This window comes from Cajanus cajan, chromosome 8, assembly GCF_000230855.2.
Source record: "Cajanus cajan strain Asha chromosome 8, NIPB_CcT2T_4, whole genome shotgun sequence".
NCBI lineage: Eukaryota > Viridiplantae > Streptophyta > Magnoliopsida > Fabales > Fabaceae > Cajanus > Cajanus cajan.
This window is the reverse complement of record NC_138524.1, coordinates 9,209,597-9,227,260: the sequence shown is the minus strand read 5'-3', so window position 1 is coordinate 9,227,260 and position 17,664 is coordinate 9,209,597. Positions and strand designations below refer to the sequence as shown.

General features: G+C 27.7%; 1 protein-coding gene across 2 annotated transcripts; it reads left to right on the top strand.

The window, feature by feature from the left end:
- Nucleotides 1-10,295: 10,295 nt before the first annotated feature.
- LOC109798793 (aspartic proteinase 36) lies at nucleotides 10,296-15,794 on the top strand. 2 transcript variants are annotated; one of them, XM_020359190.3, is made up of 10 exons: nucleotides 10,298-10,747; nucleotides 11,076-11,205; nucleotides 11,342-11,592; nucleotides 11,786-12,013; nucleotides 13,115-13,277; nucleotides 13,424-13,500; nucleotides 13,617-13,713; nucleotides 14,467-14,533; nucleotides 14,921-14,992; nucleotides 15,357-15,794. In XM_020359190.3, the coding sequence occupies exons 1-10, from the start codon at nucleotides 10,533-10,535 to the stop codon at nucleotides 15,515-15,517; spliced, it is 1,461 nt and encodes a 486-aa protein (XP_020214779.1). In that variant the 5' UTR covers nucleotides 10,298-10,532; the 3' UTR covers nucleotides 15,518-15,794. The 2 variants fall into 2 exon arrangements, with proteins under 2 accessions (XP_020214780.1, XP_020214779.1); XM_020359191.3 differs by lacking the exon at nucleotides 11,786-12,013 and having other exon boundaries at nucleotides 10,296-10,747.
- The last annotated feature ends 1,870 nt before the right edge of the window (nucleotides 15,795-17,664 follow it).

Genomic DNA, 17,664 nt, shown 5'->3' with positions numbered 1-17,664 from the left:
TACATGGTCATTCATGTAACAAATAAATTTAGTATAAAAAACCTAAAATAGTTACTGCTTACATATAAATCGTGTACATATATACCATCAACATCATTGTACAAAATACTAAAAGCATAAAATCCTATCGTCAATCAAGCGACTCTATTCAACACAATAATGTATCAGAGTAACATTATCAAAACTAGGTCATCTTTAGTATAACCATCTACCAAGCATAGCCCTTTGACCTAATCTTACCATGTTTGTATATTAAGTATAATCTTTGTAGTCTAACAACACAAAAAAAATAATGTAAGCTTGTGAAAGAAAACAACATAATCAATAAAATAAGGAATAACAACTTCAACCAATATAATCAACTTAAAATCACATATTCAACATCAACAACAATTTATAACTTCAATTCAACTCACAACATTAATTACAACTTTCGACATCAAATACCACTTACAACATGAACAACATCAAGTTATGAATTCACAACTTATAAAACATAAAACAATATCAACTTTTCCACATATGCTACATTCTCAACTTGTTCAACTTACAACATAGTTAAACAACTCATCAACATGTTAATATAGCACATGAACAACACAAATATATCAACACATCATATGTACAACATAAAAACTATATGCGTCATCACACATTCAACTAAAAGATCTCTAACAACACCGGTAAGCAATTTAAGCAGCTTAACCTTACTGAACCAACAATTCAATCTTTACAATCCAACTAGATCAACAACCAATTTGGATAAAAATCCACAACAACATGGTTTATTGGATGTCATCACTTAAACTATGAAATCTAACATTTCTGTTAAGGTAAAACAACTTAGGTGTGAGTCTACCACGACATTAGCCAATATAACTAAGCAACATATGAGATTAGTTCATCAATTACTTCCAAATATTATGTCCTTTCAATACTAAAATTAGGGATTTTGGCCCCTGACCTTGTACGTTGCTCTAATTTAGTCATTTTATACACACATGTCTTGATCTTGCTCACGTACAAATCAACATTGGTCACTTTATAATTGGTATAACTTGACCTAACTCTTATACTGGGGTCAATTGTAGACAATATGACTCAACTTTATCCCATCACCACATCAATTAAGGTCCCAAAGGAGACTCAACTATTCACCTCAAAAGTCAACTTCTTAATAAGGGATTTACAATTGAGTTTGTAGAGCACCACAACACAATAACTTCACAACGAGATATTCAACTTTTTAAAACAACCTCTACTCTAGTTCTTAGTTAATCAACTCAACACAACTTAATGTCTACAATATTCTTAACACAACCACCTCAATATTTCAACATACAACTCAATTTACAACTTTTCAACAGTTTAGTCAACTTATAGTTATAAATAAATTTCAACTTTAACAACTTAAAACATCATACAAACTTAAGAAACTTACATAAATAAACAACTCACAACAATATGTAACTTGCAACAGTAGGCAACTTACAACAATATGCAACTTACAATCTAAACAACTCAATACAACATATAACTTTCAACTTGATAAATTGAATCATTATCATACATCATCATATATCAAATATATAATGAACTACATTCAATATTCATCATACATTATGTAAACAACCAACTCAATAAGAAAAGTTAAGAAAATTATAATTTGGAAAGGGAAATAGGTGCTTCAAGTGCCTCAGAGCTTGCTTAGAGCGAAAAAAATTTGCTCGGAGCTCCCACAAGCTAGCTCAAAGCACTTACCAACTAGCTCAAAGCACTTAATAGCTAGCTCAGAGTTACCAATAGTTAGCTTAAAACTATCAACAGATAGCTTAAAGCTACCATCAACTCGCTTAAAATGATCAACTACTAGCTCAAAGCTACCAATAACTCGCTCAGAATGACCAACAACTCACTCGGAGCGACCAAATTTTGCTTTAAACGATCCAAGTTAGAGGTCTCCTTTAAATGGTCGCACTTGCTCACTTTGAGTGAGTGTGTTCTTGCTTTGAATGAGACTACCCAAAAACATGCATACACCAAGAACAACAACAACAAGTCAAGCACTCAACAACTCCAAATTTTCTCATCCCACACTAGAATTTCATGCATGCAACTTTGAAATGAACATTTACAATCATCATATAGCTCAACATTTAAAGAAAATAAAACATGCAACAAGACGCACTTACAATATCATCAATTCCCTGATTCCTTACTAAGAACACCAAGAACAAAGGATACGAAAAGTCTATCTTCAACCTCGACTTTAGTGCTCACTAAAGCATAAACCCACACAACAAAACACCATACACAACTTCAAAAATCAAACAATATTCAATCCACAAACTTTCGTTACCTTAATAACTCTAAAAAATAAGGAAGAAGGGAAAAAAAACTCGAGAACCCCAAACTCTCATATGATGACTTCTCTCTAAGATTCTCAACTCCTGAGTTTGAATCTCAATTTCTACCACACCAACTGAAGATCCAAGAAGAAAAAGGATTTTTCGGTGGAATCGGATCAAAGATCAGACTACATTGGCCCTAGAGCACTTCTCTCTAAAATTATAAAGTTATGAACTTATGAAGTTTATTCATGAAAATTTGTCTTGTATACCTCACCCATCATCAGATTAACTCTCTCACATTTAAGTTATATCTTTTATAACTTAAATTTAAAGTTACCACAACTCTAACTTCCATTATACATAAGCTACAATTAATAAAATAACACAAAATATATATTACTTAATTACATTTATCACAATAAATATAATTAAGAAAGTATGATGTTATGATTATAATATAAATTATTTACCATAAATTTAAATATAATTTATATATATGAAAAAATATTTTTATTCAAATTTTATATATTCAAACATATTATTTACTTATTTATATAATTTATTTTAAATTTTAGTTATATATAATAAACATTTAACTAGTATATTACATAAATTAAAATACTAATTTACATTGAAAATAAATATATATTAATAAGATAAATTTTAATTTTAATAAAAAAATAATACTAAACATATATTAAGAAAAGACTTAAATATGTTTTTAGTTTCTTAAATTTAAGGTATATTTATTTTTAATCTTTCAAATTTAAAACTATTTTTTTTAATCCTGTAATTTTAAAAAAAAATTATTTTAATTCTTATACTTAAATTTTGTTAAGGAGTCTATCAAATATTATCAAATAAATATATTTTTGGTGTTCTTATTAATGAAAATATTACATTAAGTTCAGTTGATGATGCATACTTGTCTTAATCTGTTACTTTCAAGTTTGTTATTTTTTTTATAAAAAAAAAATATAATATTAAAAAAGAGTACAAAGGGAACTCCAACTTATATACAATTTAAATTTGTTATTAGTAACCTAAAAAAATTAAAACAAAATTTTTAAAAATAAAAACTGAAAAGTACATTTTTAAATTAAAAAAAAATAAATTTACTCTAAATTTAAGAAACTAATATCATAAATAAATAATAAAAAAAAGCTGTAATTAAAGTACTAAACAATAGTATGATTTGAAATCCAGATGTTAAAGTTATTTTTTAAAATACAAATAAAAGTGTGGTATGAGGGTACTTTGCAGTGATAAGAATAAAGGTTGTCGTACAGGTACTTATCTGCAATGCAATGACTTCTATTCTCCGCACCGCATACTCATACGGTGTCTTATTTTTTTTTTATTTGTTTATTTATTATTATTAATATAAGAGGGGCCGAGACATTTCGTACTTCTAATAATTATACACAAATAACATATTATAAGAAGGTTACATATAATTATTTAAATTTTTTTTTTTTTTTTTTTTTACATTTGAGGGGTATAGTAGTCCACTAAAAATAGAGACTAAAAACAGTTACATGTTTCGGTATCTCTTTTATATATGTATAGATTATTATTATTATATAATTCTCTTTTTCACTTTATATTATTTGAGCTACGCTGAAATATTAAATGCGGATATCTTTTATTTACAAAATTTTGGTCTTTAATTTATTACATTCGAAGGGATCAATCTCTTCCATAAATTTAATCTCATTGATAATCACTTTATCCATGTCTTTTCTTTCCAATGCAGTGATATACAGAGATATATTATGGTATTTTAAGAGAATTAAAATTAATTAATTTATCATGCATAATATTTTATATATAAATAATAGTATACAATTTTTTATTTTTATTATTTTTATAAATTATTTTTAACATTTTATATTTTTATACCTTCTATTTTAATTAAAACATAATACAAACATCGTAATAAACAAGGTCGAGATTGCAAAATTGGATGTTATTTAAAATTTTAAATGATAGGTGCATTTTTTATAATATCCGTTTTAAAATCCATAGTGTAGCGGATTGCACGTCAATCGGTACTTTAGTAGTAAAAAATTCAAATAATCATCGTATAGAAATCCATTCAAATCTTTATAACATGTATATATCTAAAAGGCATTATCCTATCTAGATGGATAGGATAATATATATTAATGATTATTTATTTATTTATAGTTTATTAGTTTTATTGTGATTTTTTCCCATTCACTTAATTGAGTTAGTTATTTAAATTTGATACAATCAAATTAACCAAACTTTGTATCTCTAAAACAAAACCTCTTCAAAGATAGCTTGGAGTCATTCACAAGAAAATTCAGACTTTGCTATATGACAAGTTCTTTAAAATAAACCTAAATGAACAATTATTTCTGTACTGATCAACAGATGTTTAGTTTAATTCAATTTTCTGTTAAAAAAAGTTTAATTTAATTTTTTACAGTAAAAAAATATAACTTAAACATCCAATTAATTGATACAATAAGTTCAAATTTATAATAATTTATTCACACAAAGTTTATGTATTCAAACTCTTTGATAATAAAAAAAAATATTAATATTTATTTTAATACATTATTCAAAAAATTTCAGAAAAATTTATTAGTACATTATAAAATAATTAACATAAAATTGAAATGAAATTTTCGTTTATTATTTTTCTAATATTTTTAAATATTTATTAATATACTATTATTGTTGTTGATATTATTGAAAACGAGTAAGAGTTGTAACAACTGTTTAAACTCTTAGCACTATCGAAAAGAAAATTAATATGAGAGATAAATAATTGTGGTTGTGACCTAGCAATTGAACTTGAACAAGTTAAAAGCTAATTATTTTAATTAGTGAATGAATGACAAGTGGCAACACATAATTAAAAAAGCAATTTACATGGAGATTTTCGCCAACTCTGAAAATTAAGATGACTTAATGATTAAGCTTGGATATGTAAGGCATAATGATATGGTAAGGGTAGATCTATGAAGTTTTAAGTTCAATTTAATTTGTTATGTCATTGTACTAACATAAATTAATGTGATCGGTTAAAAAGTGTGTAAATAATTTAATAAAATAATTTTTTCATTAAAAATTATAGTATAAATATAAGTAAAATATACTAACACGTTGTATAACATAACTATATTTCTTTTAGTTATCTAGTCAGTAGTTTGATTTTCAAGTTTGTAAATATAGAAAAATTATATCTCAGTAAATATAAAATCAGCAGAGAAAGAGTAATCACTTTGATATAATTCTAAAAATGTAAAATTTACAAAATGCTACTGATATATACAAGAAAGTTAGAAGTTATGTCGTCTTGATTTGTTATAATTGAGTTGATTTCAATTATAATAAATTTACATAAATATATAGAGAATAAAGAAGAATTGATATTTTCTTACACTCGGTCCTTTAACTTGATTTAATGTCTAATATTCGCTTCAAGAATATAAGTTTTAACAATTGTATAATAATTAACTTGAAATTAAAAAACTACGTATTACACTAAAATGTTTCAAGGGAAAAAAAAAATTATATAAACTCGAGCATGTATCACAAGTCACAAGTGCCACAATCAAGTTGTTTGTTTATTTATTTATTGTTAGACAAGGAAAATTGAGTAGATAACTCATTCTCACTATGCTAACTGCTACAAAAATAAAGTGCCTACAATACTATAATAAGTTTTATTAAAAGCCTAATAATGGTAATTGAATTGACACTAGGTGAACCTGTGATGCTAAAAATATGTTGATGGGGAGAAATCTATCTCTTGTGAAATAGGGTAATATGAAGTCATACCTAAGCTCAATTATACACTATTTTAAACAAATAAAAACAGACATGGTGTAAGCATATAAATAGACATGGTATAATCTTGGATTTCGTATTTTATAGATGATGTAGATTTTATAATATTTAATAAATATATAAAAGTATTTCATAAATGTAATCATTAAGATTAATTTAATAGGGAATTAAGGTATAGAAAATGTTAGCGATACAATTTTTTTAATGTACCTCTTTTAATACACTCACTCTTATTTGTTAAAGTTTATTAAAAAATATATAATCAATAAAAATAATTATTAAATAAGATGTAAGATTTGTTAAATTTTGTCATTACAATTTTTGTTATCGATAAAAAAATAATAGTATAAGAATTAGATATGAATTATATTAAAAAAATATATGTTAATGAGGGAAAATTCCTTAATTAAGAATAAAAATTCAATTTTTGACTTAACATAAAATTACAATAAAAAAAACAATATTTTATATAACGTAAATTCATATATATATTCGATTAATCAATTTATTTATGATTGTTTATATATGATTTTCTCTATCCTTATAGAGTCTAAAAGCCTATGATTTTTTCAATAATTTTTTTTCTTATATTTTTTAAATGTATTTGACCAGTTTTTTCGATAAAATAAATATAGCAAAAGAAAAAATCTACATTTTTTTTCTATAATACTCACACGTTCTTTTAAACTAATTTAGTTAAACTTCATTGATATATAAATATATTAAATGAATGGTTTGTCTTTTATATATATATATATATATATATATATATATATACATATATATATATATATATATTATTTTCTTAAATAAGATATCATATATTTGAGTTTTGTACAAGAAGGAAAATCTTTCTGATGATAGCGAATTTTTTATTATTTAAACATAAAAAAAATACTACTTCTCAATCTTTACATTTAAATATAAAATATTTTTCTTTAAAATTAAAATCTATTCAAACATTAAAGAAAATTACTTCTATCTTTACATTTAAATCATGTTTTTATTTAATCAAATTTAAATATATAAAAAAAACTCCTTGAAACCAGACATTTACGCGACATCTATAATTAGCATACAATATTTATTTTTCTTTCCATTTTTAACAAGAATAAAAAAGTTAAATAAAAAACGTTTTCAATGTAACAAGCAGCGAAAATAAAAAATAAATGTTAAATTACTCTTTAAATTATCATAACTTAACTTAATTATAAATAAGTATCTATAGTTTTAAAATTTTAATGAAATGTTCTAAAAAAATTATGTCTTGATGATCACAAGCCAATGGATTTTTAGATTTCTTTAGTATATATTTAATTTGTTAAAAAAAATAAAGTAAAATACTTTTCTAACATGTAGTTTCTGAAAATGACTATGGGACGAGACATATTAAAGGAAGAAAAGGATGAAGTATATGCATAAGTACACAAATTTACTATTGAATAAATCATAGGGCAAAATTTTGTCCTTCACACAAATTCTTTCAAAAGTAAAAACTTGTTGGAACCATACAATATTTTTTTATTTAAGAAAATTAAAAATAATATATTTTTTTCATGTGTAGTTTCCAAAATGACTACAATTTAAAGGATGGAGTATATGATAACTATACAAATTCACTATTGAATAAACCATGCGGCAAAATTTTGTCCTACACTCAAAATTATTCAAAAGTAAAAACTTGTTGTAACCATATAATATTTTTTATCTAAAAAAAAATTGTAACACCGTAAATTTTGTTAGTAATTGTTGATTTTATTAATTTAATTAATATTGTAATTAATTGTTTATAGTTGTAAAATTTTAAGAATTAGAGAATTTTTATGAGTATAGTTTTTTAGGAGTTGTTTTGAGTCAAAGTTAAAAGTGACCAAGTTTTAGGAAAGGTATATAAAGTTTTTCTTAAGATTTGAATTTTATAAGTTAATTTTTTAAGAAATCTAGAAAGATGAGATATGAATTCAAAATTTCTTCCTTCTTCTTATAAGTTCACAAGAGAGTTCTACGATCTTCCATTGAGTGATATTGAGTAATTGTGTAGAGATTCAAAGTCTTTAAAATTGAAAATCTAAGACTCAAAGTCATCATGCGAAATTCTTTGGGGATTTCGTTCTTCCTTCTTTTTACCTCTTTTCTGGACAATTTGAGGTAGGGAAAACTCTTGAATTTTTTTTGTTGAATGAATTGTTTAACTCTTGCTTGAATTATACATTATTTGTGGCTGTATTGATTGAATTTGAAGATGAAATTCTTTAAGTTTTGAGTTTGATGAGGTGAAATTTTCATATGGAAGAAAATGATGATCTTTGGCCCTTTCTATGGTTGCATGTTGTTTTTATTGATGAAAATAAATTGTAGTGATGTATGGATGTTATTTTGTGTGTTGCATGCTAGTTGTGGCTAATTTTTTGGTGGCTTGGAGCAAAACCATTATTCTGTCAAAGGGCAGAATTCACTATTGTATAAGGTGCAACTTTGTAGCATTAGCATGATGTAAGACAAAGACTCTCTATCTAATTTTTCACATAGAATGATATTTAAATAAATTTTTAATTAAATTAGTGGATGAATTTTTATCTTCAATATTATTAATTAATGAAGGCTATAAGTTAAATTATTGTTTAAACTTACGTGCATGGAAAATAATATGTGTGTTAAAGGCTGATATAATTTTAGATGTGTGAAGAAATGTTAATTAGGAACATTAAAATCAATTATTTATCAAAAGATAGAGATAATTATTTATCAAAATATAAAAAATTTATGCTAATTTTACTTTTCTTTATTATTTATATTTTATTTTTTTTAATTAAATATTATAATATTGCAAATATATATTTCCGTGTGAAATCCTTGAAAATCTTATAATATAAATGTATTAAAATTTGAATTATAAAATCTTAATTAAAATCTAAAATTTAAAAATCTTTTAAAAAAATCTTAAAATTTATAACATTACTATAAAGTTGGATAAAATTCATTAAATTTTACTTGATTTTTTCGCACTAAAATTATCTTTAAAATTCTTAATGCAATAATTGCCGTTAATTTGACATAAACGACAGAAGTTAAATCATAGAGTTGAATTTGACACTTTAAACTAAAATTATTCATACACAGATGCACTTATCAACGAGTAGAAAGTGCGTGTGCTTGGTTCAATTATTTAAGAGAAATAATTGCCTATTAGTTTAAACATTGAATATTTGCTTGAATAATTGCCTAGCATGTACTAACAAATTACTACAACTAGGATGGTACGTTGGTAGGCCAAAAATTGGTAGATTGGATTGGATAACTTATCTCATCGCTTCTCTTTAACATGTCGGCCTGTCCAATTGGGATACATTCACCGGGTGGTTCGCCTAATTATTAATTTATTATTATTATTATTATTATTATTATTTTAATATTAAGTATAATTAAATTATATAATATTTATTATATGATTAATTTATAATTTATTGTATAGTGTTATGTTATGTATTTAATTTATTTTATATTTATATTATTATACAGTAAATTCCATATTTGTTATATAATAAATCAAATTTTTTGTAATTTAAATTTTATTTTATTATTCAAGTACTCTAATTTATGTAGCTCATTTAAATGCTGAAAAATAAATATATTATAAGAGATATCTAAAAAAATACAAATTTTAATTTTTTTTTAAATTTTTTTTAGGCCATCAGACAAGACGAGACAAAACATCTAATTCAATTTTATTTGATAAATCAGTTAAATTCAATTCATTTTTAATAAATCTATAACATAATGAACCTAATCAAATCAAACTAATCTATTTTACCACTCTAACTATTGCTATATGTTGTTGACTTATTGTTGAGTAAATTATCATAAACAACAAATTCTGTCTCAAGTGCCTGATAGAATTAATTCATGTTAAATAAAAATTTATAAACTAAGTAATTAATTTAAGAATATGTCACAAAATTAATTTTTATAAACTAGTTGATGAATATAAATCGATATATTTAATTAACTAATTAATAATGAGACGTATACAATATGATTTATAAATTAGAAAAAAATAATTTGAAGGAATGTAGCGCTGACAGTAAATGCGCGAGTCTTGGTGCAGCAGTAGAAACTTTACGTAATCCATTATTTGAACGGAACTTGCAATCTGTAACTTGCAGGTTCGTTCGTTGAGGTTATAAGTTAGAACTTAGAATACAACACTCTCTCTCTCTCTAGAATCACGATCATGAAGTACACAAACATCAACACCAATTTTTGCGCTGCGTTGCTTTTTGTTCTCATATTCCATTAGCATCACTCTCTCAATTCCACTTTGCTTTCCCTTCTCCCACGCTTTCCAACCGACACCAAATGGCCGCCGCTTTTCTCTTCGCCGCCGCGCTTCTGGCGGCGGTCTCCGCCTCCCCGGTGACCCTCACGCTGGAAAGAGCTTTCCCTTCGGATCACGGGGTGGAGCTGAGTCAGCTCAGAGCGTGGGACAGCCTCAGACATCGTAGAATGTTGCAGTCTACTAACTACGTTGTCAATTTCCCTGTCAAAGGCACCTTCGATCCCTCACAAGTCGGGTAATTCTATCACCCCTTTTTTCAATTTTGCTTTTTTATCTACTTTTTCGATCAATTTCTCTCTTGGGTGTCATCCAATGAGTTATTTTGGTGTTTTAAATTGAAAAAAAAAAAAAAAAAAAGATTGAGTGGTTTGGTTGTTCATGTGCCTCTCAATTATGAACTTTTTTTATGCTTTAATTTAAAAAAAGAGTTTTCTACTTTTCTTTGTAATTGTATAAAGTAGAAGAATGTATGGTTTTTGAATTTCTTTATGTTTGTTTTCCTTTGTGTTTTGTACTCTTGATTCAATTTTTTTTTTTTTTTTTTAAATTTGTGGTTTTTCCAGGCTTTACTTTACAAAGGTGAAATTGGGTACTCCTCCAAGGGAATTTTATGTGCAGATTGACACTGGCAGTGATGTTCTCTGGGTTAGTTGTGGGTCCTGCAATGGTTGTCCCCAGACAAGTGGCCTCCCAGTAAATTTGATTCCTTATTCCCTATTTATTAAATAGTTGATTCAGTACACAGTTAGTATAACAATAAGATAAAGGATACACTTTTGGGATTTGTGAGTGAGTAATTGAATATCATCATTGCTGGATTTGGTTGCAGATTCAGCTCAATTACTTTGACCCTGGGAGTTCATCAACATCTTCATTGATATCTTGTTCGGACCGAAGGTGTAGGAATGGAGTACAGTCCTCAGATGCAAGCTGTTCTGGTCAGAGCAACCAGTGCACTTACACATTCCAGTATGGAGATGGTAGTGGGACATCAGGTTATTATGTGTCGGACTTGATGCACTTTGCCAGTATCTTTGAGGGATCCTTGACAACAAATTCTTCGGCATCCGTAGTTTTTGGGTAAGCAATTATGGTTTGAGTCTGAAATAGCCGACCTCAACTAGTGGGATAAGACTTTTGTTGTTGTTGTTGTATCATGAATCTGAAATGGTTAAAAGTAGCATGTCTATGTTTTAGTGAACTCCCCTACCCCCTTTTTGTATTTAATAGTTTAAACATGAAAAGCATTGCCTTATAATGTGCTATGGAGCAGTTGTAGCAACCAGCAAACTGGGGACTTAACAAAGTCTGATAGAGCGGTTGACGGGATATTTGGATTTGGGCAACAAGGGTTGTCTGTCATCTCCCAGCTCTCATCGCAAGGAATAGCGCCAAGAGTGTTCTCACATTGCCTGAAAGGAGATAATAGTGGGGGTGGCGTATTGGTTCTTGGTGAGATTGTGGAGCCAAACATAGTTTTTAGTCCACTTGTTCCATCACAGTACGTTCATTAATTAGAGTATATGCTACATTTTAATTTCTTCATATCAATTATTTAGTCCACTTATTCTGTATGCATGCTGTTTTATAGCCTGGATTCTTTTGTAAATGCAACTTATATTAATGGATTTTGTGAAATTTTAAAATGATATTTATCCTTTGGATTATATATTTGAGTTGAATATTGAAATTTTTTCTGAAGTATTGACTTCTGTTGATTTTTTTGTATGAGATTGAAAAGGCAAATTGTTAAGCAGATGGAGCTTCTTGCCCTTATTCGTAGGAGCCTAATAAGACAAATAAATAAAATCTCAGTTTATAATATCTAGCACACCAGATAGGAATATGATTGTGAAAATGTTCACCTAAAGATAAGTATTTGGCACTTTGATGGTCTTTCGCTTTACCAATTTACAGCTGTAGAACTATGGGATGGATAGAATGTTTTCAATATTTGCAATGTACTTGGGTGCCTGCTCTTGGTAAGTTGCCTTGTGTAAGGTCAAGGAATTTTCATTAATGGGTTAGTGGTTGATCAAGTGATCCTATTTATTTTATATTGTGCTAATGGTTAAGCCTCAAAAACATTGAAATCAGCCATCAAAACCCAGAAGGAAAACATGTTCCATCATGAATCAGAGTCATTTACTTCTTGTTTAAGCTGGTGATACTCTTAAATTGATTTCTACTTGTATAAAGCCTAATCTTTACCTCAAGTCGGTGAAACTTGGTTTATTGATTTAAGCCTTGAATTATTGAATAGCTTGACAGCTAAACATCTAAGTCAACCTTCCTTCCAGTGGGTGCGTAGTTCTTAATTGGTGTCATTTGGTACAATAAGAGTTTTCTTTTTTACCAGGAATTTATAGATAAATAGTGATTCAGGCACAATTTTAGATTTACTATCTATTATATGGTTACATTTTTTTTTTCTCTTTTACCAACAATTTGCATTCGTTATGGCTTACTTAAATATTATGCAGAAGTTGAATAAGAATTTTTTAATTCAAACATATTACTACAAAAATTTATTTGTATTGAAATGGCTTTGAAAGAATGGTATTTATTTATAGACTAATTGCTTTCTTGGCAAATATTTCAGGCCCCATTACAATTTAAATCTTCAGAGCATCTCTGTTAATGGCCAAATTCTACCAATTGATCCTGCAGTTTTTGCTACATCAAACAACAGAGGTACCATTGTTGATTCCGGAACAACTTTGGCATACCTTGCAGAAGAGGCTTACAATCCCTTTGTCAATGCGGTGAGTTATGTTAGGTAACTTCTTTTCGTCCAATTGATAAATAAAGATAATGCGTTGATTCTTCATGTGTGATTGACAATAGTGACATTATTTTTTTCTTCTTAGGAAACTATCAATAAATAACAGCGAAATTATTGGTGATGCAGATTACAGCTGCTATTCCACAATCTGTACGCAGTGTTCTTTCCAGGGGAAATCAGTGTTACTTAATAACCACCTCCAGGTTAAGTTGAACTGTTCATTGATATTTTGTTGATTTCTGACATTCCTTTCATGTATGGATGCTAAATATAAAAGGTTTTGACACTATCTATCTCTTTCTGGCTATATTGTGTTTAGTAATGTTGACATTTTCCCGCAAGTAAGTCTGAACTTTGCTGGTGGTGCATCTCTGGTTTTAAGACCACAGGACTACCTTATGCCGCAGAATTATATTGTAAGTATTAAAACACTAATTTTATTTTATTCAATATCCTAGGATTAATGCATGGAATACATTATCTAAAAAAAAAATGTATTGAATACATGATTTACGAAGATATTAATAGTACATATATGATATATCCAAGGTTTGATGACTCTTTCAGACCCTATAGTTTCATTAAATTTATCTTCTAGTCCTTATAATTAAAAATATTATATTTTAGTCTCTATATATGCCAATTTTGTTTCCTTTTAGTCTCTATAGTTGCATAAAATTTTTCCTTTTAGTCCTTATAGAAATAGACACCAGTGACTAAAAAGGAAATAAAATTGGTATGTATAGGGACTAAAATAGAATGTTTTTAACCATAAAGACTAAAAGGTAAAGTTTATGAAACTATTGAGACTAAAAAGATAATTAAACCTATATCCAATCATTTGTTGTAGTATAGCAAAATTATCCTGCGCTAGCAACTTCTGTTAAGTTCTTTTTGTAGTTTTCTTATATTTGTTTGTCTTATTATTTTATGCCTTGCTAACTCCCTTCTGGATGCTCCATGAAAGGTAGGGTTTGAGAAGGAAATTGCTATGTCTCTTCTAATTCTCATTTCTACAACTGAACTTTTATCATTTATTTAGGACACATCTCAGAGCTACTTCCCTGTTCTTCTGGTCATTTTTTGGCTGCTGCTTTGACTAAATATCTGCCTTTATTTTTCATATACATCTTACTATTATTCTTTCTCTAATTTGCGTAATTCTACAGGGCGAGGGATCAGTTTGGTGTATTGGCTTTCAGAAAATCCCGGGTCAAAGTGTAACTATTCTAGGAGGTATAATGCTAGTTTGGAAACTTTAGGTCCTATATCCATGCTGTTTTTTGGACTTTGGTGATATATCAAAAGGATGCACGAAACAAGTTTTTCATGTGATTGAAGTTCAAATAGCAATAGTTGGATCTTAAAGCTTACATTTAGAAAGGAAATCCTTATATTGATTATTTTTTTTATACATGCCCACAAATAGTATATAATCAAATTATAATCCTTACATTCTTGCTGCTGTTGGGGCTTAAATTCTAGAACTTGTAGTGTGTGTATATTCTCAATCTGCCAGAATATCGACTCAAATATTGTTCTCGTTTATGATTGGGTAACTATCATGTTATGTTTTCTTCAAAATTATGATACTGACAACATTGCATCCTCTTTTTGCATCAGACCTCGTACTAAAAGACAAAATATTTGTCTATGATCTTGCTGGTCAGCGCATTGGATGGGCTAATTATGACTGTAAGTTTCAAAATGACTACATTGAAGGCACATTGCAAACAACATATGATTCTAGATTCAATTTAGACAAATTTTCCTGAATAAACACTTAAAAGATAATATGAATTAAATTTCTCTCATAAGTTGAAATTAATATGTATAACTTAATTTATATAAATTCTTCTATTTAGTTTCTCCAAAATTTGATTTTAACTTATAATTAATTCATTTTACCTTCTCATTCTCTTTCTCCTATAAGTGCTTATTGAGAATTCCGAGGTATCTTTAGGATAGGAAAGAATCAAAGTCAAGTTTGTGTTGTATATATTTTTTAAGCTACATTATATTCTGATATATTTTTTTCAATATAAATTCATAAATGTAGGTTCATTGCCGGTTAATGTGTCTGCATCAGCCGGTAGGGGAAGAAGTGAATTTGTGGATGCAGGAGAGATAAATGGCAGCACTTGTTCACGTGATGGACCTCACATGTTGATAAAGACACTGTTCCTTGCTCTCTTCATGCACATAACACTATTCTTGTAACATATATGTCGAATTGTAACACATTTTCTGTTTTTTCCTATGTATATTCTCTTGCCGGCATATAATTGGTGCAATCGGCAAGACCACACATTATTACTTTGATTATCGCTTCTTTTTGTTTTTGGTTTTTTTTCTTCTGCACAATAGGGTTGTCTGTTTTAGCTTCAGGTGCTTATTTACCACTTTTTTGGTTAGCCATGTCTCTCAGGGTTTTGTTTTTGGTAGCATTGTAAATTAACATGATTATTGATTGAATCGCAAATACAAGTTATACTTATGCCAGCTTCTTTCAATTTTTCCCAAGTTCTAGAGAAATTAATTTTCCTAGCTGTGTGTTTGGATGAATAATTTTACAAGAATAATTTATTTTTTTTGGTGAATTTAAAATGTCTTGTGGTGAAGTATTTCATTTACAGAGAAAATTTATAAAGAAATTAAAATTATAATAATTTATCAAAATATTTTACTTACATAAAATTGTAAAATTTTAAAAAAGAATAAAGAATTTGAAAATTTTCTTTCTCTTGTTTGTCTCCTCTCGCGCTCTTCTATCTTTCATTTCTCGATGATTGATAAATAAGTTCAAGTATTAATTAAAAACTTGTGAAAATAAAAATTATGCTTTATTAATAATTAATAAAAATATAAATAATTTGATCGGCTATGAAAATTAAAATGTTCCCTTTTTTTTACAAATTATTTTCCTGATAATATTTCTCCTACTAGAATGAGTGAAAGATACAACTTCTAACAATATAGTGATAGATGAATAAGTGACATGAGTTCATCACAGATGACGTGATGCTTGAATAAGTCGAGTGAAGAGACAGAAATTTATACAATAACAGATTTTCACCAAAATTCTGAAAATATATAATTTTGAAGTTCGTATTTTGTACGTGGTTAATATCAAATTCATTGAATTACACTACAAACAACAACTAAGTTCTCTTGCACCAAATTCTATGATTAAAATTTACCAACACTATTTTAATGGTTTGTACTAGAATAGTGTGTAAAGTACAAAGGTAGCATGCTTTCATTTAAAAAAATAAATAATGATAATTGTGAATTTCTGAAACTTGCTACGCATCCCTATATTAATATACCTTTATCTCTCATAATTTTGAGAAGTTTGTGACCAAACTTTTAATTTTTTTTTGCAAATTTTATTATTTCATCAATTAGGTATTTATTATCATTAATTCATCATTAACGTGATACATCAATTATTAACTTAAAATGCTAATTATTAATATGTTGTATCATCAACTTATATTAGTAGTCAACGTTTCACTTTAACAATCAATATATTCTATTAATTAATAATATATCACATCACTAATCAACTAATATTGTTGCAAAACTTTGAAAATTAGATGATAAAAAGTACAATTAAACTTATATTAAATATGTACATTGCAAGCACAATACATGATTTCTTCTCGGAAATACTCTTACGTTGATGTTTTCTGACATTTGATTTTTTTCTAAGCTCAGGTGATAACTTCCTGAATCCTTGTCCCGAAAAGGGGGAAAGGTATCTGCAAAGACACTTCGACGCTCAAGTCAATACTCGGTACAGAACAATAAATATTGTAGTATTAAATAATCATGTCTGTCTTTCTGTCTCATCAATATTGTATTTATAGTGACTTATTTGGGTCTGACAGACCTTTTTAATTAAGGGATTAATAACTTGAGTTTTATACTTTAATCTAGGCTGACATGGACCTCTATTATCTAACCAAAATTAATGTAATGTGGCTTCAATAATAGGGAGTATTTGGCTTATCTTATAGCCGAATACCCTTTCGGGTTATGCATTAGCCGAATTGATACTCGACCTTTAGCCTTCGTGACTTTTGGGTGGTTGCTCGGCTTAGGATGACGTGGCTTCGATAGTGATGACTGTCCGACTTTCCTTGTAGTCGAATACCCTTTCAAGTTGTGCACTGGCCCAAGGGGTATTCCATTCCCCAGTACACATAACATTAAGTTTAAACCAATTCCTATGTGTAGAATATAATCCTCTCTGGCTTATTCCCAGTTGAAATATGGAAAGCCCGAAGTAAATCCCTAAAGAGAAAGAGAGAAGAAAATCAATTGGATTCACGTACAGAAGAGGCAATTGCACATCAATCACA

Bases quoted from the DNA above. Each gene is read 5' to 3' on its own strand.
- LOC109798793 (XM_020359190.3), top strand. From the start codon at position 10,533: ATGGCCGCCGCTTTTCTCTTCGCCGCCGCGCTTCTGGCGGCGGTCTCC. The intron at 11,593-11,785 runs GTAAGCAATTAT...GCTATGGAGCAG, and splicing joins TCGGCATCCGTAGTTTTTGG to TTGTAGCAACCAGCAAACTG. The intron at 13,714-14,466 runs GTAAGTATTAAA...GTAATTCTACAG, and splicing joins TTATGCCGCAGAATTATATT to GGCGAGGGATCAGTTTGGTG.